At 26.9% G+C, this 26,326-nt stretch overlaps 1 protein-coding gene across 3 annotated transcripts in view; it reads right to left on the reverse strand.

Annotated features, from left to right (window-relative positions):
* Positions 1-19,131: 19,131 nt before the first annotated feature.
* LOC129914314 (neural cell adhesion molecule 1) overlaps positions 19,132-26,326 on the reverse strand; it is a 96,232-nt gene continuing 89,037 nt past the window's right edge. For all 3 annotated transcript variants that reach the window (XM_055993497.1, XM_055993496.1, XM_055993498.1), the window contains one exon: positions 19,132-20,623. In XM_055993497.1, coding sequence (XP_055849472.1) covers positions 19,941-20,623 — 683 coding nt within the window. In that variant the 3' untranslated portion in view covers positions 19,132-19,940. The remainder of the gene's footprint in view (positions 20,624-26,326) is intronic.

Consider the following 26,326-nt stretch of genomic DNA (forward strand, 5'->3'; position numbering starts at 1 on the left):
TTTTTTTTTTTTTTTTTTTTTTTATCTTTATCTCCTCTGCAATCTGCAGTGTTGTGCTTGAGAAATTCTTTAAGAGGATATTCTCAAGTGCGGAACTACATCACGTACCTTAGAAGAGTTTGAAGGGAGTAGAGAGTATCATCATGCGTCTCATGGGAGAAGAAACCTTCTCACTTGAACTGTGTATAGACTGAAGGAGCATCATCTCGTTCTTAGTCCTTTTCCTTTGGCTTGTTTTATCTATATTTTTTTTTTTTTTTGCAGAGGTAGGTGGGTATATCTTCTACTAATGTTCATTTCGTTTTTAAATTACACATTTAATGCGCAACAAAATAGAATCGCATGATCGTTCTTTTTTTTTTTCCAAATAAATCTTGATTCGATATAAAATAGAAGAGTTTAGTGTTTGAAAAATACAGAAAAATAGTAAAAGGATAACAGGATAAGAAGAACTGAAATTAAATTTAAAATTACAATTTGAAAAAAAAAAAAAAACAATTAATTACATCCTTTAATGAATATTAAATACATTAAAATGCATAATTAAAAAATCTCTTTTTTAAGAATTAAGAAATAGGACAACATCCTTTTTTGTTCCTTACAAAAAAATAATAATCAACCAAAAATATAAGTGGCACACAAAATTGACAATATCCCCAATCTTAACCAAGGAACATTCAAATGACTTTGAGCATAAAATCTCTGTAAAACTAAAAATAAATGATCCATTAAGGATAAAGAACGGAATAAGGAAGAAAAAAAATAACATAAAAAAAAAAAATAATTTTTAATCTGCAGTCAGAGCAGATTGTTCAAAAATCTAAATGCCCAGTTTGGCATCAAATTTTCAATTTTTTTTTCCTTCATTTCTTAAATTTTTTTTTTGCTTTTAATTTCGTCTTCTTATTCCTCCTTTACAGCTACTAGGGAGTTGCAGCTAAAGACTTTTTTAATCGTTTCCTCTTATTAAAAGTTTTTTTTCTTCTTCTTGGTTTGTTTTTTTGGTAAGTTTCTTAATTCAATTTACAACTCAAGTGATACATTAAATTATAGAATCTAGTTACAAAAACTTGACTTGAAGTTCTTCCCAAGGGAATCTTAAACGGAACGCACGTAAATCCTGAGAATGCATTATTCATTTTTATATATATTTTTTTATGTGCTTGATCTGAAAAATAAGAGGACGAGAAAAAAAAATTGGAAAAGAAGAAAGAAAAAAAAAAAAAAAAAAAAACTTTGGTATTAGAATTCAAGAAAGTCGGACGGCAAAGGACCAAAATAAGAGACCACATCGTTTTACACTGTGAAGGGGCTTCTTTAGCATATCAAAAGGGATTTGAATATGTTTGTTAGTTTCAACGATGGGATTGAATTGTTTTGAGATTTAAATTCTTTTCTAGTTTTTTTTTTTTTTTTTTTGGTTCTCTCATGAAAGTATTTCTATTTTTATTTTTTTGTGTTGCCTGTTTTAAACCTATAAATAGATAATCTTTTGTTTTTTACCAGGAATTTTGTGTTTTTTTTATCTTCTTAGATTTCTTCGAATTTGCATAATTATTGATTGTTCAATCCTTTTTGGTCTTTCTTTGTTTAACTGAAGAGCTTGAGAATTTTGTAGGAAATATTTACTTTAAAGTTTAAGGTCATTTTTGAGACAAGAAATTAAATTTTAAAAAATATAGATGAATTCTTAAAATAGAATATTTTCAATATCGATAGCCTTCTGTGAATTAAATTTTTTATTGAAAAAAGTTATTGCTTTGGGATTTGCAAGTACCTACACAATAAAACCCTTTAAATTAAATTTTGAGAAAAACTATTTACATTTTTATTAGAACAAGAAATTTTTTTTTAATAAAAAACATATAGCTAGTTTTTAACAGAAGAAAAAAAAATTGAACCAAATTTCTTAGTAAAATTGATTACAAGAAGAATATAACTTAATAGGCTTATCAATAACACTGGCCAACAATTTTCAACTTTTTAAAAATTTCAAAAAGATTTATATCAAATTTTTAGTATCAGTAGTTTTTGAAATATTTAATTTTACATATTTGGAGTAGTGTTCAAACTAATTTTTAAGTTTTCCTTTTTTTAGCGTTTATTAAAATTTTCCAAAAAAAAAACTATATTAAACTCATTTATTTCTAGGAGGTCTATTTTTTTTTTTTTTTTTTTTTTAATATTTTAGGTTTCTACATTTTGGGGTTTATTTCGTACTAATTTTGAAGTTATGCTTATGCTATTAAAAGCCTAAAAATCACACTGGTGCCTTTCTAAAAGCTCTCATTTTAAAAATATTTTCGTGCATCATGAACCCGTTTTGGACGCGTCTCGGGCGCATTTTGGATCTTGGACGCATTTTTGGACGCGCCTGGAGGAGTCTTTCTTGGACGCGTTTTGGACATTCGTCGAATTTTTTACTATTTGGCCCTACATTAGATTCAATATTATTATTATTATAGACAAAATTGTAAGAAATTCGACGAACATTACAAAAATAATATGCACGACTGGGTCACACTTGCTCTTACAAAGCACTTTTATGTTAGTTTGGGAGCGGGTCAAAAGTCTAACTTCAAGATTCTGTTTTATAAAATTCTGCTTTTTTCAAGAAAATTCAGTTTTTCAAAATTCTGCTTTTTTTCTATTCTGTCTTACAAATTTTGTTTTTTTTTTTTTTTTTCATAGCATATGCGCTAACTATACAAAAATACACTTCATTAATGTTTTTTTTTAGGTTGGTATTTTCTTAACTTCTTGCAGAATTTTGAAAATAGAATTTTGAGAAAAGAATTTTTACCCCGACAGAATTTTGTCCCCAACCCGTTAAGTTATAGATTTTAAGAGCTGCCTCCTTCATTCTGCTTTTCAAAATTCTGTTTTTCAAAATTCTGCTTTTCAAAATTCTGTTTTACAAAATTCTGCCAAAAATTAAAAAAAGGTTTGGAAAATGCTCTTTTTAATATTTTTCAGAATTTTGAAAAACAGAATTTTAAAAAGCATAATTTTGAAAAGCAGAATTTTGACAAAAGAATTTTTACCTCTGCAGAATTTTGACCCCATCCCGTTAACTTAAAGATTTTAAGAGCTGCCTCCTTCATTCTGCTTTTCAAAATTTTGTTTTTAAAATTTTGTTTTTCAAAATTCTGCTTTTCAAAATTCTGTTTTACAAAATTCTGCCAAAAATTAAAAAAGGATTTGGAAAATGTTAAAAAGTGCGCGCTTTTTAACATTTTTCAAAATTTTGAAAGCAGAATTTGGACAAACGAATTTTGGCCCCGGCAGAATTTTGACCCCAACCCGTTAGTTTACTTATAGATTTGTGAATTGTGTTGATGTTGGGAAAGAGCGACATTTTTGGCAAAATTTTGCTAAATGAAAAAATTTTTGTTTGTTATTTGACTTTTTTGAGAAAAGCTAAAAATGCAGTTTTTTTTGCTATTGCTTTGAATATAACATCTGCAAAGTTTAATCAAAATTTTTAGAGCTGTTTTTGAGTAATTTGATATAACTTGAAAAATATGTAGGTATGGACAAATATTTAGATAAATTTTGATTAAAATTTTTGTGTGTGCAAATAAGGTCCCATTTTCTAATGAAAACATGTTTGAATCAAAACAGAAGCTATAAAATTAGATTAATATCAATTTTTGTTGAACTTTCAAAAAGAAATCAAACTGAAGAATTTTCTAAAAAAAAAGTCTCATATAGTCATATGAAGTCTCATGTTTTTTTTTTTTTTTTGTCTTCCAGAAATACATCCTGATTTGTTTCTGTTGTGTTTTTTTTTTTTCTTTAATTTGTATCTCTTGATCGTTGTTGAAAAAAGAAACATATCTCACTTTCAATACAATTTCAATAATTATCTCTCTCAATGAAGGAGGATTTTTATTTTTTTTTTTTTGATGTATTTTGAACACATTGGCCATCTGTTACGGGACATTGATTTCCCATCAGGAAAATTCATCATAATCATTTCCGGTTGTACGTATTTGTGTGTGTGTGTGTTTTTTTTATGTTTCTCTGCCTATCCTAGAGTTCTGGTTCGAAACATGTTTTAATTTTTTTTTTGTGTCTGATGTTGCTCTTATCAGACTTGAACATCGTGTCCAAAAAAAGAGAGATGTGTATGTGTATCTATAACAGATTAAAATGAACTAACTGTACATGGATGTCTACATCTGCCTGTTGTTGGCAATGCCATCAGCATCATCAACAACCATCAAAGTCCTCCTCATCCTCCTTCTCATCATCGTCATCATCATCATCATTACAAGTTGAGCTTAAGCCTGCATAAAGTACAACTAGTCACTCAGTCAGTCAGTGTCTATAAATATACAAAGCTGTGTAAAATTGTGTAAAACTGCTGTAGAATCATGTAACTTATGAACTTCAAGACTGAGAAAACCTTGAATAAGTTATAGTTTACTAATTAATTCTATAAAGGAAGAAATTGAATAGAGATTTATTTCATTTCTTTAAATTTTTAAGTGTAAAATTATTTTTGGGGAAGAATTTTTGGATCGCCCCGAAAAATTTCCCACATCACTGTGTGTGTGTTTTTTTTTTGTTGTGAATTTTTGGTCGAAAAGGATATGCATTTCCTGCAAATCCTGGTTATGAAAATGCAAATTTTATTTCGCTCCAATGAGCTCGAAAATAGTTTATTTTTTGTTGGTTGGCTGTTGTTGTTGTTGCTGATGTCGTCATCTAGCATGTGTGCATCAAACTTCCATCAGACTTTTGTTAATGTGGTTGATTTTGTGTGTGGGTGTGTGTGTGTGAGGGGGTTGTATGGAACATATTTGCCTTTTTTTCCATTTTTTTTTTTTATTGTTAAACAGTATTAAATGTTTTTTTTTTCATTTTTTTTTGTTGTTCTTCAACATGAGCTCGTCTATTTTTAAATGAAAAAAACTTTTGCTGTCTACCCACACACAGAACGTTAATAAGAGATGTGAGATTAATGAGATAAATGTTTTTGAAGTAAAATCTGGGCTCAATATGACCTTTCAACGAATAAAAAAAAAATTTCATTAATTATGTTTAATTTTGAAATAAAACAAATATTTAAACTTTAATTAAAAATTACATAGTTTTTTTTTCTTTTTTTTTCGTATTGTATTTCATCATCATTAGCAACAGCAGTTAAAGCAACATAATATTATTGAATTATCACATAAAACGGATATTGACCATAGTTTTTGTTTTTTTATATAATTTAACTCAAGGTTTTGTATTTTTTTTTGTGTTAAAATTATTACTTTCAATGCAAAAACATTGCAAATATAATAAATCTGCAACCAGTATAGTGATGAATAAATCCAAACCAAAAAACATTTATAACCTCAAACGCAATGTCATAATTCATAACGAACAGAGTAGGTAGGTATAGCAAGAGAACTGTTGTACGTTGGGCGCCATTCTGTTACAATATTTCCTTCATTTATTTGAAGTTTTTTTTAGTTTTTTTTTTTAGTTGTAAGAGAGGGAAGTAGAGGGTGGTATAAAACCATAATGGAATTATTTTAAATTAATTATTGTTACCTTTTGCAATATGAAATGGTTGAATAGTTGGGTTGAGAGAGAGAGAGAGATTGTGTTTTTTTTTTGGTTTGGTAGATTTTTAGTGGAGAGAAATAAATTTTGTTGCTGATTTATCAAATATTGTTTCGTTCTTTGGTTAAGAAAATAAACGAGAACCATTTATTATGGAATTTCATTAAATAATATTTTTGTTTTTCTATACCCACAAAAAGGTAAAGTAATAATTTTTCAAAAAATGATCAATTTCATTTGGATTGTGGTGTGTAATTTTTTGAAAAATATATTTGTAAGAAAACTGAAATTGTTTTCTTTTCTTTGAGCTGGCACAGTTTTAATCTAATATTTTATATATTTTGTCAATACCTACTGATAAAAACAAAAATCAGCAGAGTTTTTCCGATTTTAAAATATTTCATATTTCGTTGCAAACTGAAAAGAAAATTTTTGAAAAATCTTTGAAATACTTTTTATTTACATATATCAGCAGATATTTGTCATCATGGCTTATAAATATTTGGAAAACAAAATTTAGTCTTCATGACTTCTTATTTTCATGGGTCCCAAGAGTACATATTTTCAAAAACACTCAAAAAGTTAAAATTTACCAAAATGCAACAATTTTTTTATTCAAGTCGATTTCTTGTTTTACAATTTTGGACATTTCTTAGAGGTCCAAAATTTTGTTTAAATCCATCAAAACCTTTTGTGTTGGTATAAAAAAAAGGTCATATTATTACGTATTCAATTTATATCTGGAACTCAAAGTTTAATTTTCATGACCTCTAATTTTCATCTGTTTTAAAACGACATATTTTGTAAAATGCTCAAAAATGTAAAACCCTCCAAAATTCGTTTATGAGCAAATTGTTTGTATATTTTCTGAAAAGCTTTTTTTGTTTTTAGATTTTATATATTTTTTGAGGGTCCAAAATAATTACATATCAAAAGAAATTTCTTGTCATGATTTTACAATATCTGTAAACAGAAATTTAATTTTCATGACTTCTGGTTTTTTAATGGGTCCCAAAAGTACCTTTGTACCTACATATTTTTGAAAAATGCTTTAAAATCTTAAACATTTCAAAATGAGTTTTTCAACAAATTGTTTATGTCATGTCCCTTTTTCATTTAGGATTTTCTATATTTTTGTGGGTCCAAATATTTAAATTTTTTGAAATCCTTAAAAATGTATGAACTTGCATATATACTAAAAATTTCTCATTTGCATGTCTGGAAAAAACAAATTTAATTTTCGATATTCGCATGGGTCCCAAAATGTACCAATTATGAAAATTTCTTCAAAATGCTAAACTCACCAAAAAGCGTATTTGAACAAGTTGTCTCTGTCATGTTTTAAAGTCCTTTTTTGTTTTAAGATTTTGTATATTTTTAGTTGGTTCAAAAAATTATTTTTTTTAAAGAATTTATATTTCGTATATTTCTTGTAGGTCCCAAAAAAATACTTTTTTTAAATCCTTGAAAAAAAAAAAAAAAACGTATGGTCATATCAAAAGAAAGGCCTCATTATGGTTTTTCCATATTTGGAAATAAAAATTTAATTTTCATGACTTCTAATGTTCCATGGGTCTCAAAAGTAACTACATATTTTCAAAAATCATTTAAAATTTTGCAATTTACACTAATTCATATGTATGCACAAATTGTAACTTCATGTTTAAAGCACTTCAAGCAATTAACTCCACAAACAAATTTTGTTAAAGTAATTTCCCAATTTTTGTAGGTCAAAATATATGACCAATATTAAAAAAAAAAACTCTACATAGTAAAGTCTCATTGCAATGTTTGTGGGTCTTAAAAATTTAGACTGTCCAAAACAGATAGAAACCTGTTAAATTACATATCAAATGATACTTTCTTTGATGAGCTGAAAACAAAAATTTGTTACAACACTTGATTACCAAAAGATTTACGTCTAAATATTCTATTTTCAAATTGGCCTGATTTTGGTTTTCGATTTTCACCAAGTCAATAAAGTAAAAATTAAGTTTTTAAAAATGTCACTCATCGTGTTGATTATCCAAAAAGTAGCAATTTTCAAAAAATGCTTAAAATTTGAAATTGACCATGAAAAAATGAAACTTATGACAAAATTTTGAATATTTTTTGTGGGTCCAAAAAATTTATATCTTTAAAAAATATAAAAAAAAAACATCTGGTTTTGCCTAGGTACCAGTGTGCAAAAAAGATGTGGGTTACACATTTTCCGTGAAATATTGTTTGCTTATACATAATCAAATGATAGCTACGTACCTGACCCATTACATAGATTTTAATCCTTCGAAATAAATCAAAGAAATAATATTCACTTAATTAATTTAACTAAAACTCTCGGATTCCAATCTTTAGCAGCTATAAAACGCAGAAGAATTGAAAGACGAGTAATTCAATATCTCTCTTTATAACTGTTTTGTTCTACCATCAATGATTGATTAATTATTATTGCACTTCACAATTCTTTGTTTTTTTTTTTTTTTATTGAAAAAGGACTTCAATTCAATTCCTATATACGTTTCCAATCATCCATTCATTCCATCGTTTGGTGCACGCACAGTGCTTTTTTTCCTCATCACCGCAAATAAAACGTTTTATTTCCTTTTTTTTTTCAATTATTTTTTAATTGGAGAATTTAAATTCACATTTCAATTGATTGCAATTTAATGAGAACCTTTTAAGTCAATTTGTATATATTTGTGCGTCGGTCGGTCGTTGTCCTGGGTGAAGGATTGCGTGAAAATTACTGCAAGGGATTTCATTAACGGAAGCATTATAGCATATTTCATTAAACAGACCAAATAGTATATAAGTGCTATTCCCTTTTAACTCTTTGCCATTCAATAAAATGGAAACAATCAAATTGCCCTAAAGTGTTTAATGTAAAGCAAAAAAATTGAATTTAAATAAAATGAGATCCTGTTTACAAAATTTTATTAAGTTTTATTAAAGTCAAAAAAAAAAAAAAAAAGTCCTTAAATTCCTTTCCGCCTTGGATCCTTTTTTTTTTTTCTTACTTTCATATAAATTTTTGCATTTTATTGTAAATGCAAAAAAAAAAAAAAACGAATAAATTACCATAAAGAGGACCTCCTTTCCATCCACAATCCACTTAACACTCGACAATATCACAAAATGTTGTAATGAAAACAAAAAAGTTTTTGTTGTTTTATTCTTTTTTTGTTGTTGTTGTTTTTTGTTGGGGGTTGTGCTCTCTCTTAAAATGCTGCAATGATGCAACAATGTTTATTTCTGAGTGTTTATTTACGTTTATCTCTGTGTCAGTTTATCATTTCATGCATGCAGTTGCATAAAATGTAGGAATTGTTTTGTATATACAATACTTATTTATGCACAAGTGTTTTACCTCTACAAATGTACATATTCAGTCAGATTTTCAATGGAGTTTATATTATGTAAAGGTGGTTGGGTTAAAGATATGTGAAGAGAAAAAAAAGTTTAAGGAGATATTTTGCAACTTTTTGGATACTTTTTGTTTTCCAAAAGTATCTCAACCTGAAATAGACCAGTGCCAAACCGGTTTTCAGAAGGCAAAAGTTGAACAAATTATTAGCAGCATAAGGGTGGTGGGAAAATTTAGGATAAATGGTATATGAAAGGGGAAAAATAGATTGCCCACAAAAAAATTTGGGGGAAAGGGGGTGGGTGTCAAAAATATGGTTTTTTACGATTTCTGTCAAAATTAGACGTCCTATCGAAAAAAGTCAAATGCAAAAGTAGTAGGTAGTATAAATGTCTACAACTTTTACTCAAACAATTTTTTTCTATAACCTCAAAAATATTGAAAAGAAATGCAAAAATACGATTTTTTTATTCTTTATTTTTATCTTTTTTAAAAATAGTTGGATTTTAACAAAACTTGGTTAAAAATTACTTTGTTATGTTTTCTATCTATTAAAAATATTTTTGGAGCAAAAAGTAATTTTTGGATTTTTGACGAATTTAATTTAAAAAAATAGCTTATTTTTCAATCAAAAAAGTTAGCGAAAAAATTTTTGATTTTTAAAAAGTTTGGAATGCAATTATTTAGCGTAAAACCGGTTTTTAAAGATTGTGTAGAAAAACTATACTTTTTTTTAGAAAATATTGAGAAAAATTGAAAAAAAAAACAAAAAAAACGATTTTTAAGATTGATTTTTCCGTAAATGACATTAATATTGGCGAGAAATAATTTTACATAGAAACCAAATTATACATTTCTAATGGTCATTGACCTTTTAAATTTGAATCAAGCACTAGAATAGCTCTAACGTGCAAAGTTTTTGAGATATTGAATTTTGAACGTCCCAAACACTATTTTTCTGATTTTTGGCATGGTAATATGTCAAAAACGTGATGTGATAGAATTTTTCTGACTTCAGATTCGAGCTCAGCTCACAAAAAACCATTAGAAAAATATACTTTGATTTCTATAAAAAAAAACTTTTTGACTAGTGAAATCGAACAGGGCAGAAAAAATCGAATGCTTGGTTGAAAATCGAAAACCAAAATCAAGCCAATTTGAAAATAGATATTTAAAGGTTATTATTTTGGTAATCAAGTGTTGTAACAAATTTTGGTTTTCAGCTCATGAAAGGAAGTATCATTTGATATGTAATTCAACAGGATTCTATCTGTTTTAGACATTCTAAATATTTAAGACCCGAAAATCTTACAAAGAAAAAAATATTCGTAATTAGAATAGTCCTTTTTACAGATAGTAAAACATTGCAATGATCCACAAGAATTGAGAAATTTGACCCAGTAAATTTATTTTTGTAAAATTTTTTAATTAAACATGAAGTTACAATATGATCATGCACGAATTTTTGCACGAATTTGGGACCCATGGAACATCAGAAGTCATGAAAATTAAATTTTGATTTGATTATGGAAAATCCATGATGAGACCTTTCTGTTAATATGCAACTCCATAGTTTTTTTTAGGGATTAAAAAAATAATAATGTTTTGGGGCCACAAAAAAAATACAAAATTTAAAAATAAAAAAAGGACATAAAACCAGATAATTTGTTCAAATACATATTTTGGTGGGCTTAAGATTTTGAAGCAATTTTCAAAATATCTATATAGGTTAGGGTGCTTCTTATATGGTCGAAAAAAATCTTTTTTTCGATTTTTTAATGGGACACCCCTGCATTATGTTCTACCATATAAGCATGGTATATGGTATTTTTTTCCGATTTTAATATTAAAATTTAGGGGTCGCTACCATTCACTAAAGATTTAAGTAAAAAAAAAGATCAATTTCAACAAAATTTTTTTTTGTTACAGTACAAAGTACGCTTAAGACCCGATTTTTCAATCTTCTAATAAACAGTCAGTTAACTGTCTGTCGAATAAAGTTTTCGGCTCATAAACAATCAGATAAAATCATTGAATGAAAGATCACTCAGTTAGCTATTCTACAGAATAACCAAAAAAAAAAATATCAAATTCAAAAATATTCAAAATTAAACTTAATTTTTATTCCTCTGAATTTTTATCAAATTTTTTTTCAAAACAGATAGAAATTTAATATAAATTTTTTAATTCTGATTACAAATATTAAAATTTTCTGAGAAAAAAAAAAACAAAATTTGGTGTATTTTTCAAAACTTTGAATTGTGGTAGCAACCCCTAGAACGTGTTTAAACTAGACCAAATTTTACCCAATTTATATTTAAGGCAGGAAGAACAAAATGAAAGGGTGTCCCATTAAAATTTCGAAAATTGATTTTTAAGAAGCACCCTAATATAGGTCCTTTTGGGAACCATGAACATGAGAAGTCAGCAAAATTAAATTTTTGCTTGCTGATTTTGAAAAGACAGGTAGGTATAATAAAATTATTTTTTTTATATGCAGCTTGGAAGCTAAAAGTAAATCGGTACTGATTATGATTAAATATCCAAAATTCCTGCAAATTTTGTTACCCTCAAACATCATTGTAAAAATTAACGTAAAATTAAGAAACCCTTTTATCAGATGTGTCATTTAAATAAAAATTTGTATTTATTTTTATTTGGTTTTGCTGAACTGCAAATAATTTATTAAAGCCAATATTTGTTTTGAGATTTAAGTAGGTACGAAAATATCGTACATAGATTTTGGACTCTTAAAAACAATTATTTTTTGACAAGAAAAGATTTATTTGTAAATTAAAACCATTAAATTGATTGCTTAAATAAAATTGGTATCGCAACGGGAGCGGGCCATAATTCTGCTTGTCAAAATTCTGTGCGACAAAATTCTGTGCGACAAAATTCTGTGGGGTCAAAATACTGTAAGACCATAATTCTGTATGTCATTATACTGTAAATACAAAATTCTGTACGTCAAAATACTGTATGAACAAAATACTGACATGCAAAATTCTGTTTTGTAATACAGCATTTTTACAGAATTTTGATGTACAGAATTTTAAAATACAGTATTTTGAACAACCAGAATTTTGCTATACAGAATTTTGACTTTCAGAATTTTGTTCGTACAGCATTTTGCACATACAGAATTTTGACATACAGTATTTTGGCATACAGTGCGCTCGCACTTTTTTACATTATCAAAACGATATTTTTTTACAGCATTTTTACAGAATTTTAATATACAGAATTTTGATGTACAAAATTTTAAAATACAGTATTTTGAACAACCAGAATTTTGCTATACAGAATTTTGACTTTCAGAATTTTGTTCGTACAGCATTTTGCACATACAGAATTTTGACATACAGTATTTTGGCATACAGTATTTTGAATACAGAATTTTGAAACATACAGAATTTCGACCCCAACCCTATCGAAACACCAATCGAGACATTTATGCTTACAAGAGTATCTTAAAAAAAAAAATAGATAAATTTTAAGGTCATTCCCAAAAATGTCTGCACAATTAAATACGAGATAGCTTAGCTTTGTTGCTAAGATGTTGTAAATTAAATATTTGGCATTACGCAATTGGGACCTCGAAAAATGGATGCAAGAATTTTATATAGAAACTCAAACTTTTACAATTTTTTTTTTTTTTTATTTTCACACACAAATTGAAAGTGATTTAAATCATCCTTTTTCTAACACTAAATCGGAACAGTAAGGACCTATATTTCTATGAAAATATAAATCCCAGTTACATCATGAAGATTGTAAGAATTTTAAAAGACATTGACAATATGCTGGTTGCACAATGCACAATTTTTTTTTCAGAAAAATCAACAGCTTTCTTTTGCATAAGGACACGTGTCCTTATTTCTTAAAATTACTTTTCATATCATTGTACTTAGCCGCCAGTGTGTATGTGTGTGTGAGTGAGTTACATAAGAACAATAATGATGGGGAGGAGAATTCCGCACCTCCTTGGAGTTCATTTAAAACAGACACAATTGCCAATTAAAGATAAAGGCTCTTGCATACGTATTTGTCCCTACAACCCTCCTCCTCCGTCTGTCCCTCACTCTGTCTCTGACATTGACTACGAATATGTGTGGGATCAAATAGAAAAAAAAAAATACAACAAAACACATGTTATAGTGTGTCCTTGCATTTAAAGGAAAAAAAAAACCCAAAGGACTCTTTAAAATTCCTGTTTTATTTTCTGTTTCTTCTTTATTTGTTGTCTTTTTTTTATTTGGGTTATTTGCTCCTGCCAAACCATTGGACAAAATTATTTTATTTTTTTTTACGTATCTGGTTGTTCTGGTGAAGGAAATGAGGGTAAGTTCAGGTCATTTCCGATGGAGCACGGTTTTGGCATTAAAAAAGACAAAAAAAAAAAAAAAACACAGTACAAACCATCTGCAGTAAATATTGTTGTTGCACATAGAATGGGAATATAGTGATGGTGGTAGTATAGTGGTTTTGGCAAAAAAAAAAAAATGAAAATTTTTGGGGGGGCCCATTCAAGGATGTGGGTCATTTCGAATGAATTTAAACGATGATGCTCTCTTCGAGGGAGTAGCTGCTATACATGGTTCGAAGGATGATGATGATAGTTGATGTTCTACGATGATGATGATGATGATGATGATGATGGTGATGGATAGGAAAAAGGAACATTTTCAGTTTGTCCCGGAACATGAAATTGCATCGCGATTGCTGGCTGCTAGGACTTTAATGAACATGTCCAACTGTGATGTGCTATATGTGTGGGTGAGTGAGTTGGTTTGGAAGAGTAATGATGGGGACTATATATAGAGTCTGAAATATTACGTCAGAATGAAGCTAGAGCCTTCAGTAGTAACAATTATAATGAGAACTTCGACAGAATGAAAGAAAATTGGAGAGGGTAGGAGTTTTTTTTTTTTTTTTAATGAATCTTGCTTTTCTGGTTTGCAAATTAAAATTCCATCCCATACTGTGTGTATTTTTTTTTAAATGCTATGCTGCTCATCATTTGCAGAAGAATTTTAGTGAAGTTGAGTAAGAGTGGGTAGAATATGAAAAAAATGTTCAAGTTGTATTCTACAAAAAAAAAAAAAAAAAATCAGATATCCTTACAAAGTCATTTTAAAAAACTTGCAAAGGTCAAGTCTATTTTAGGTAAATTAACTAGTTTTTTTTTTCTAAAACATAAGAGAAAATACTTTATTAGGTATCGATTTATGGAAATCAAATTAATTAAATTGCTTGGAATTTCATCAAGTGCGAGACATTACAAAAAAAAAATCGTCTTACGAATTGACATAAATTGCTTTTTAAGAGCACTTCGATTTTACCATTTCTATAACAACAAAAAAATTATGTGTGAAATTCACACGTGGTAAAAGTGAAACCCTAAAAAATAATAATAATTTTTCTTGAAAAAAAAAAAAAATCGAAAAAAATCTTACTTTATTTTTATTCCATCACCTTTAAATCCTTTTTTTCTTATATAACAACCTATAATAAATTTTATACCATATGAAGAATTATTATTTAGGCTTTAAATATTTTCTTCAATCATATTTGAACGACATCTAGAAAAAAAGTTAAAATTTTTTTAAAGCCAAACTGAGATTAGTTACTTCCTACACTGGTGTGGATCTCCATAGGTGTTTTGAGGTATTTTTCAAGTTTTAAAATTTAAGATTGTTAATATTAATAAAGGTAATAAAGGTAATATTATCATTATCAGCATGCGTATTAAAGTTAAATCAAATTTGTATGTGATCTAGATATAACGTGTTTAGAAAAAGGACATCTTTTCACCGTTATCTCAGGAATGTGAATATGAAATTATTTGAAATTTTCTACAAATATAGTTTTTTTTTGTTACCTATCTACAGTATAAATTTCATTATTTTATCTATTAAAACAAAAAACATATAATCAATTCATTTTTACTGTCGCTTTTTCGTTTCATCTTGTTTGAAATTACTGCGATACTAAAGAAGTTTTCACTTCAGAAACCCTTTTTGAAAAAATTCCTAAAAATTCGAAATTTTGTTCGACCATTTTTACTTGCGATATAGGTACTATATATCAAGTTATGTATGCATTCGTACAAAAAAAAAAGTTGAGATAGCATTTTTCCATGACATTAAGATGGTAGAGAATACCAAAAAATATGGGTCCTTGACACATACCGATTTTAGTAAAATTGAAATTTCTCAAAAACGGCTCCAGCGATTTTGTTGAAAAAATTCAAATGTAAGTTTTAAGACAATTTTTATCTTTCAATAAAATTTTTTTTTTTGAAAATCATTATTAACGGTACCTGCCATAGAACCGTTTTTTTTTTCAAATCCGATTATCTCTGAAAGTGCTAATTCGATTTCAATGAAACTTTTTGTGAAGAAGCATTTATATAATTTAAATATAAAACAAAAACAAAATTTCAAAAAAATAATTTTTGGATTTAAAAAAAAAATGTTGAAATTTTTTTTTTTGAAAAATCAAATTTCCGAAAACGGGACATTGAATTTTTTTGAAATTTAGTTTTTAGATGTTGATTATTTTTTTCTACAAAATAACATACCAATTTTATTTTAAAACTTTTTTTCCAAAAAATTATTTATACAAAATTAGTTTTTTTTAAAAAACGGCTCTAACGATTTTGAAAATTTTTTTTCTAAAAATGCATCTTAATATAACAATCATATTATATTGTTATATATTCAAAAGTTAAAATTAAATCTAGGATCCGCCACTGGTTAGGGACATCTAATATACTCGTACCTAACGACTTTTATATACCTTGTTGACATTCATATTTTAATTTTTAAACAATTTTTTCTACTCACCACTTTTACTATAATACTATTTACAAGGACGTCTGATGTAAAGTTCGGATACTGAATTGCCACTGCTGGAGAGTAGTATTACTTTCAAAAATTACGTATCTAGTTGCCTCTCATAAATGATATAAATAAAAATTCAATACATTGTTCTCAATATTTTTTTTTATTTTATTTTGTATTTTTTGCACAGCGTTCATTTTATGACTAGATGATGTTTTTTTTTTTTTTTTTTTATTTGATAAACATTCAATTTTTGTTTATCAAATATGTTTTTTTTTGACATTTCAATTTTTTTTTTTTATTAATAATAACTCTTATATAAACATAAATAAACTTTATTGATATTATTTTGTTCTTTGCGCAAATTTTTGTTTTTATTTTTTTTATAAGATAATTAGTTTTTTTCTGTATATATAATAATTTTGTTGTTGTTGTAATTCTTGAACTTAAGGTTTTGGTTTTCATTTTTATTTTGTCTTTATTTTTTTTTTTTTTACAAATTTTGTTGCTTATTTTTAATGATAAATATTATTAAGTTTAATATGACAATATTATTTGTTTTTTAATCAGATTTCTATTGTTTTTGTTTTGTAATTTTTTTTTGTTTAAAAATACATACCATTTTAACAATGTAATAATAGTTTGATATATGATCGCTTTTTTTAAACAATAATATTATGTAATATAATACTTTTGTTTAATTTTGTGTTTTGTTCTTTTTTTTTTTTGGTTCTAAGCATTTAAAAAACAATAATTTCTAATTATTATTTTAATTTTATTTAATTAAATTTTATTGTTTTTTTTTTGTTATATATATTTATATGTTTGTTTAAATATTAATACCTCAATTAGCTTTGTTTAATTTTATTTTGAATAAAATACAATTTTTAAGCGTCCATCTTGGCCCTTTTCTTAAACATATTTTTATTCATTTGTTTCATTTTATTTATTTATTTTTTTTTGTATTTAATTAAATTACAATTATATAAGTATATCAAATTTTTATTAATGATTGAATTTTATTTACAAGAAATATTTTCTATTTTCTCTACAACAATTAAATTGATAAATAGTTAATTCTAAATATTTATTTATAATATTAATTTTATTAAAGATTATATATATACACAACTTTATATTTAAAATATTTTTTCTTTTTTTTTTTTTAATTATTATTATTTATATTACAAATGTGTTTGTATTTTATTTATTTATTTTTTTTTTGTTTTTTTTTTTTATGAATTTTGATGTTTTTGCCAAATTTAATGTTTTGAAGGGAATTACATATACATAAATTGAATTTTCTGAGCATTTATTTTTTTCTTTTGAAGTAAATTCGATATGAAGTTATAGGAGATATGTTTAACTTATTTTCTTAAATTAAAAAAACAAAAAAAGTTTAAAATGATATGGTTAATATTACTTTTAGATTTTCAATATATAAAAATTTGAGGCTTTGAAGATACAAAAATTTGTGAAAAAAAGAATTTGAAAAATGAACATTGATCATTAAGGTTTACAGTACAAAAAACAAACAACTTTTTTGCTCAATAAACATTAAAAATATATTAAAATAGAATAAACAATAAAAATCACTCAAAACAATAGTATTAATATTTACCAAATAATATTAGAAGCATGAAACCCAAAATTTTAAAGTACTAAAAATTATAAAATAAGGAAGGATTTATGTGATTTTGTGTTAACTGAATTTTAGTGTCTTGATTTTTGAAAATTCGAAAAGTCAGCTGTTTGGAATTTTGATGTCAATAGATTTCTTTAATTTTCAAAAATTGGTTTTTGGAATCTTTAATCAATCTATGCCAAAAAAGTCATTTGTTCAAGTTCAGCTCTTTTTCGAAAATGTAAATTAAAATAAAGATCACCCACTCCTAGTGATCAAAAATTATTTGAAATTATTTTCTTAAATTTTAAAATATAAATTTTTAAATTTTATAAATATTCTTAAATATTTATTTTAGTGAAAAAAATTTAAAAAAAAAAATATTAAACCATTGTGAACATTTCCCCAAAAATATAACTATGAATTTTATAGCACTTTGTAAGCAGGGTTGTAAAAAATCATTTTATTATTAATGTATTTGCTCTCCATTACAAATTTTTAAAAAAATATTTAAACAAAAATTTTCCAGTGAAAAAACATATTTATTGTAACTGAAAAATATTTGAATTAAAAAAAAATTTTATTGCAACTGAAAAATATTTGCATTGAAAAAGAAATTTTTATTGCAAATAAAAAGATTTTGCATTAAAGTAAAAAAAAAAAAATTATTGCAAATAAAAAAAAATAAATTAAAATAAAAAATCAATGCAAAATGTGTTCATTAAATATTTTTTTTTTAATATTCGTTTCTTTTCAATACAAAATATTTTTATTTTCAATAAAAATTTTATTTTCAATGCTAATTTTTTGGGATCGGGTCAAAATTCTGGCTTCGAAATTCTGCTTTTCAAAATTCTGCTTTTCAAATTCTGCCAGCATTATACTTAAACAAAAAAATTCTGCCAATTCTGTTTTTTTTTTTATAGCATATGCGCTGACTAAAGAAAAAAACACCTCATCAATGCAATTTAACATTGGTACTTTCCTAAATTTTTTTGTTTAAGTGTCGCAAATATTTTTTAAAATGCATAGACTGACTTTCTTTCAAATAAAATCTATAACTTATTGGAACCGATGTTGTTTGATACAAGATATTCCTTTTCTTATTAAAATTTTTGAATATTCATCTTTATTTGACAAATTAAAAAATTTTAAATTATTTTCGGAAATGTTTAGTATTAAAAACCTTTTCTTAATATTTTCAAATTTATTCATTTATGAAACAAAAAATAACATGCATTCAAAGAATGACAAATTATTCAAAGTAAGTAATCAAATAAGCAGATAATTTTTCAAGAAGATGATTTTACAGAATTTTGCAAAAAATTAAAAAAGGGTTTGGAAAATGTTAAAAAACGAGCGCTTTTTAACATTTTTCAAACCCTTTTTTTAATTTTTTGCAGAATTTTGAAAAACAGAATTATGAAAAGCAGAATTTTGAAAAACAGAATTTTGAAAAACAGAATTTTGAAAAGCAGAATTTTGAAAGCAGAATTTTGTAAAGCAGAATTTTGAAAGCAGAATTTTGACAAAAGAATTTTGACCCCGGCAGAATTTTGAACCCAACCCTAATTTTTTTCATTTGCAATAATTTTTTTTTAATGCAAAATATTTTTAGTTGCGATAAATATTTTTTTTTTAATGCAAATTTTTTTTATTTGCGATAAATATTTTTTTTTTTCAATTTCAAATGCATTTTTTAGTTGATATTTTTACAAACCTGTTTGTAAGACACTAAGGCCCAATTTATTCACTCTCCATTAAATTTAAAGGCACCATTAAAAATTTAAAATCTGTCAAATCGCATACGAATTTTAAAATTTCCCATTTTTAATGGCGACTTTAAATTTAATGGAGAGTGAATAAATTGGGCCTAAGACATGCAACCATAAAAAAAACCTTCAAGTGCTATTTTCTTATTTTACATTAAATTAAAATATTGTACATTTAAAAATTTGGTTAAATAACACTCATCATCAACTTATAGCTGTTTTTTGTTTTTTACACCGACACATTTCAAAAAAAATTTGTACATTTACATTTTTATTGTATTATTCCGTTTTTATGAAAATTAAAAACACATATTCTCCCCTAAGAAAAATACAAACAACTTAATTCACTTTCTTTTTAACAGATATCATAACATTAACATACAACAAAAATAAAAAACAACAAGGATTACTGTGAATTATAACACAAAATAAATTTTTTTTTGATATGAATTTTTTTGATACTTTTTTTTTGTTTGTATTATTATTATTTTTTTCTTTTTAATATGTATAATTTGTATATGTAAAGATTCCTAAATGGTAATTTGATTAACATATTCCTTCGTTTATTTTTTTTTTGTGTCCTTGTTGACATCTTCAGCACATCTTTTTTTTTTTTTTTTATTTTCATCTTTAAATACAACAAACAACCATCATCACTACACACAACAACCTTACCTCTGGCAACAATTCTTCTCTATTTCTTCCTTCTCCTGCAACGAAACAGGCTCCATCATTGCCAACTCCTGCTCCTTCCACAATTGTAATTGTTTTCATCTTTTTATCCTGTTGAGTGATGGTGACATTATCGTCCTTGTTGTTGTTGTTGTTGGTGTCGTCATCGTCGTCGTTGTCGTCTTTGACGTTTCCAACTTCGCCGCTGCCGTCATCATCGTCATGGCACACTCTCCTGATGGCAAGCATATCCTTCGCCAAAACTGTATACTAATTAAATTGAAACTGAAAATTATGAAAATTCCCCAACTGATTGGAGACACAATGACGGTGGCAAGGATATCGTCGACATCAAGTCTTCTCTCCCGATCCCGATTGCGATGCCGTCGATGTCGACTTTTGGCTGCGGTCGATTGTTTTATTTTACAGGATTTCAATTCTTTATGTGAAGTTGTTATCATTGTCGTTGTCGTTGTTCTACCATATTCATGGCAAGCAGCAATGTAATCATCATCAGGCTCGAAGAGTTGTGTGGTTGTCAGAGTTGCCATTGGCATTTTTATTCTCGTTGTCGATAAATGTGAATTATAATGGAACAATGGCGATTTGCTTTTAATCCAGTAAATTATAGTCTGAGCGATGGGACTTGTTCTACCCCATTCCCATTCCAAATTCCATCTCCATTTCCAGCCTCTTCCTCGTCCTCCAAATCCCATTATTGATACTGCGGAATTGTGAAAAGCTCCCGGAGGATTGCGAATCGGTGGTTGCCCATTGTCGCCTGAAAAGACAAAAGACACAAAACACACATTTATATAAAATTCAAATAAAATCGTATCCTTCCGCAGGACTGCTTTATTATAAGAAAAGACAAATGGGAGGGTTTGTTAAGTTGGTGGGCGGGTAATTCATTCATATATAAATTCAGAGGGTGTAGAAGATTATGTGGTTAAGCAGCAAAAATTATACGACATTAATTATACCAAAGTTGACAGGAAGAATGAATGAATCCATAAGTTGACGCAAGGACCCAAAAAACGAATATAATTGAACCCTTTTTTTTTTTTGGAGAAGATTTAAGGAAAGATTGAAAAATATATATTTTTTGTGGGGGAAAGATGATTATAAACTTAATTATAAGAAAATTGTAGGCAAACTGAAATATCATCATGGGTTAACTTAAAAAGATTGAGGGTTAAGCTGAAGGATGAATCCTTTTTCGTATATTTTTTCTTTTTTATTTTGTTTAGTTTTTAAGCTTGGTAAACAATTTTTTAAGCAATTTATTTGTGAGGAAAGTGGAGAAATTGAGGAATAATGAGTTAAGAAAGATGTTTTTCTGTCTGAAAAGTTTGACAGACATTTTCTTATTTTATTTGTTTTAACCTTGTAATTGAATTTATAAATGTTTTCGAACAAAGTTAATAATTATATGATTTTTTTTTATTTTTCCTTCTGTGGAATTCAATTTTTTTTAAGTTTTAAGAATAATTGAAGATATTTTGCTGGCAATTCAATTTAAAAAGGAGGAAAAACACATTTTAAATTTATGTAAGCATATATATGTTTCCTCATAACTTCAAAACTGTTTATCATAATTTCATAAATAAGGCATCGTTAAAGGCGCTTTACTTGCCCGCTGATTATAGACTCTGTAATAGTCTCTTATATAATATTGTTAAGAAGCAAAACTCATGAACAATAATTGGGGTCTTAGTTATTCATTACAGTTTTTTGTTTAAATTATATTGGGGGCTATAATTTGATAATTTTTTTTAAAGCTATTTTTGGCAAAAACAAAAAATAAAATTTTTAGTTTATACCTTTTGCCTCTAGGTGGCATAGTTCATATTTAGCGGACAATCAAGACGCTCTTGATGACACCTCATTTGTTAAATTCAGATAGGTAGTTTAGAAGTTATGAGGAAATTTACATGCTTTTACACATAAAACTGATTTTAAGCATGTGTGTTCCCTCATATCTTTTAAACTACTAATCATAATTTCACAAAAAAAAATTATAATTCAAATTGTTCTGCTTGTCCACTGACTATAGGATGTCTGAAATTTTCTCATATCAATAATCATGAACTATTCGGGTTTTAGTTTTACCTTTTTTTTTTCTACTTAATTTAACTATGTTTGGGCTATATCCAGCGGGCAAAAAAGACACTTTTTATGACACATCGTTTGTAAAATTTTGATAAGTAGTTTAGAAGTTATGAGGAAACATACATACAAAACTGATTTTCAGCATATATATTTCCTCATAACTTTTTAACTACTCATCATAATTTTACAAAAAAATATAATTAAAACCGTTCTTTTTGTCCGCTGGTTATAGACTGTCTAACTAATATGATGATGATAGGTTAACACAGTACTTTTTCGGAAAAATGTTTGGAAACTAGACGTCAAAGGATCCTTTGGGTTTTTAATAGAGTTTAAAGGGACCTTTATTTTGATGTGTGATTTCGAGGTAAAATCATTAAACCTGACTGCCAATCCAATTTCAATGATTAAAGCTAAATGAGACCTTGCGAAAGTCCTAAAATTCTAATTTTAATTGAAATGCAAATTACCTATATCAAATTGTTATGATGAATTATTACCAAAACTAAACCATTTATATTGAAATTTGATTATTTAAACAATTGATTCTAAATTAATAAATGAAACATCCATCAAAGTTAATATTTCAATTTTACTCTATTTTTAGAAGGTATTAGATCTAAACTACGTTTGTTTTTGAAAAAAAAAAAAAACTGCCTGTGGTTAAATTTAACTAAATTAAATTGGATTTTTGCCACCAATTATCTCAACTGCAACTGCAAATTGTCAAAAAATGAATGAGAATATAATAAACAATATCAAAAATAAAATTCGATAGACATTTTTTAGACCCCAACCAGCGTACGTGTGTGTGTGGGTATTTTGGGGTTTTCAATAGAATTTTAATTGGATTTTGATGTTTTTCTATACAAACGTCAAAATAAAAAAAAAAAAAACCTACTGCAGTGTTAAAAAAATCATTGTTGTTCATTGAACAATCAAAATCAATTTTTTTTTTCATTTTTTTTTTGTTGGTGATGTGTTTTGTTTAACTTACATATCAAATCTGAACGAAAAATGATAGTTTGGAATTTAGTTGGTTATTTTGTTGATTTAAAATATAAAAAATGTTTGCTTTTGTATTTCAAGAATTGGTTTTGTGATTTTGAGTTTTGAATTATTTAATAGAAAAAAATATTATTCAATAATATAAAAAGTTAGGAAAATATTAATTAGAATTTCGTGGAAGTGTTAATAAAACAAGAGTATTTTTTTTTTGTTCGTTTTGCCATAACTGCTGTTAAAATATTATTTAAATCGAATTTTCTCCTAGAAATGAATGTCAAGCCAGCTGTTGTATGCTGGGAAATATTAAATAAGCAAATATATTTTTTTCTAATTCCTATAAATTTTTGTAGAAATGGAATTTTTAATATTTTTTTTTTTCTGCGAACATTACATGAATATTTATTTTGATTCCACTGATTTGATTCCATATTTACGATATTTGAAGGTAGGTACTTTTTAGGAATTATTCAAAAGGATTATAAACTTAATTATTTTATGGAGATGGTATTTTGTATTTATTCCAGTGATTTTGAGGGGACAGCTAGGAAAAATTTTACAATTTTGTATTAAATTTTGTTTTTCTTAAAGCCTGTGAACAAAGATTAGTTACTTTTTTTCCCTAAACATGTAATCATTTTAGACATAATGAACTCAAAAAGCACTTAAAAAAAAAGATACGTATACGCCCGAGTGACATACCCTTGCATTAAATATGAAATTCCTTTCAATAATGATAATAATAATGACTCCTCTCTATTATTTTAATGTTCTTTTTAAATCATTGTCAATAATTTTGAAAACAAAAAAAATAATATTAGCAGAAAATTTCTGATGACTAATGAGGAAATTAAGTACCTATTGGTAGCATTTATGAAGTTGAATAGGAGAGAAAATAGGGGGCGAGGTGAAAAGAAACCCTTACCGTTTACTAAGGTATCTGGAAAAAGTAGACCTTTTTATACAAAAATTTTTATACAAAATGCACAAAATTGAAAAATTTAAAATGCCTTTTCACCTAGGAACGGTTTAAGCAAACTACATATGGTGTTGTTATGAGAAAATATTGTCAAAAATGCAAAAAAAAAATCCTTTTTCTATAACGATTTTTTCAGTAAATGCAATTAATTATGATTTTTCTACTTTTAAATATAAGTCCTAAAGTTTAAGAAATTACTTAACTTGCATACACCTGTACCATGTTTCGTTAAAAATTATGCTGTCAAACGGATCTTTTGATTGAAAAATTAATAAAATAATCATTTTTATCAAACAAACAAAACCGACTTGGTTTTTTTGGTTTTTCTAATAGTTTCTATGGCCAGAACTGAACGAAATTGAAATGGGACCACACAGTAGGCATCAGTTTTCCAATACAGAAAGAATTATTAAAATTGTTTTTTTCTGTCCAAAGTTATGAGGTAAAAAAAAAATAAAAATAAAAAAAAAAAAAAAATACTGACGAATTGAATACCTCCTCCTTTTTGGAAGTCGGTAAAAAATACAAAACAAATATTATTTTTTCAGTAAATGCCATTAATTTGGTTTTTTTTTTTTGGTCCTAAAAATCTTAGAAATGGAACTTTTGAGAAATTAATAAAAAAAAACCTCCTTTAATAAGATTTTGGTGATTTCGAGTTACATTTATTACCGCTTGTCATTAAAATATGTGGGCGAAAAATAGGGCTGTCAAAAAAAAAAATGATTTTACGATTTCTGTCAAAAGAAGACCTCCTATCGAGTAAATGAAAAATTTGTAGATAGCAAAGATAGTTAAAAGATCTAAAACGTTTACTTTTTTTATATGACCTCAAAAAAGATGAGAAAATGCATAAAAAAGACTTTTTTACTTGCTCTATAGGGCAAGTATTGGTTTCGTGTCGAAAAAAAAATTTGAGGTTTTAATCAAAACCAACATTACGATGATGGAGAATTCCAAAAAAGTGGGTCTCGCAATTCCGTCCGTGCGTCTGTGCAGTTGTGCGTCCATCTGTACACATTTCCATAGCCTAAACGGTTGGACGGATTTTCTTCAAATTTCATACAGATGATTTTTATGGAATTTTGTTTTTTTTATATTTGGTTTAGAACGTATACCTCCCATACAAAAAAATACGATATTGCGAATTTCTCGAAAAAGGCTCTAACGATTTTGATTAAACTTTGTAAACGTAACCGTTCGCGTACACTAAAACCGAATTATCGGCCGATATCGGGTCGGAACTACTCGGACGACTTTCTCGGACGATCGTCTGCATACACTGCTTCCGATCTAGGACGTCGCGTCGCTGCCATTCTGTAGTCTGACTTTGCGAAACTTGAAGTGCATATAATAATTGTTTTCAATGGAATATTTTGAAGAAATTTATATTTTTGAAAGTTCATACCGCCAATGTTTGGAAAGAAAAAGCTTTTAGCAATATCTATGTATAAATCAACCCGACAAAGGACGAAAAATCCAAACAAGTTCGGATTATGCCGGTTGATCGGTTATTATCGGGCGTCAACGTACTACAACGGACGATGTCGCTTTCAGTGGTGTACGCACTCTCTTTTCTTTCTATGTGCTTGGGTCTATCGGCCGAGTTCGGCCGACAACGTCCGAGCATAATTCGGCCGATGACGGATTTGGTGTACGCGAGCCGTAATATTTAAAGCAGTGGAAATAAAACTGCATTTTTATTTTTTCTCAAAAAAGTCAAACAACAAAAAAAAATTTCATGCCCTAAATGTCGGCTCTTCCCCAATATAAATTTTTTTTTTTTAATTAAGAGCCAGCTTTTAAAATCTACAAGTAGACTAACATAAAAGTGCTTTGAACTGCAAGAGCAAGTACGTGCGACCTCAGTAGTACATTTTATTTACTTAACAAAAATAATTGAATTTTATAAAAACTTATGTAAAAATTAATTTATTATGTTTTTTACCTCTTTTAATTTTTTAGCAAAGTATAATTTTATATTTGAAAAAATACTGCCTATTTCAAATTTTTTTGATTTTTGAAAAATTAGGTACCTGTTATTTAGGAATATGTAGTCAAACTACATTTCAGAAAATATCGGTTAAAAATTGAAAGAAACAAGAAAACGATTTTCTAATATTGATTTTTCCGTAACATTGGCCAGCCAAATTTTGCCATAGAAATCAAATTATACTTTCCAAATATAAACTCAGACCTCTGAGGTCTGTTTTCAACAATTTTATACCTAAAAAAAAAGCAATAAAAGCTTATGACCTTTTAACTAAAAAAAAATAAAAAAAATAGTCAAATATTTAATATTAAATTCAAGCATAGATGAAAATATAGTTTTTATTTTCTCTCTCGGCATATTTTAATTGCCAAAAAAAAAAAATTAAATAAATAAAA

The sequence above is a fragment of the Episyrphus balteatus genome, chromosome 3 (assembly GCF_945859705.1).
Source record: "Episyrphus balteatus chromosome 3, idEpiBalt1.1, whole genome shotgun sequence".
NCBI classification, from domain to species: Eukaryota; Metazoa; Arthropoda; class Insecta; order Diptera; family Syrphidae; genus Episyrphus; species Episyrphus balteatus.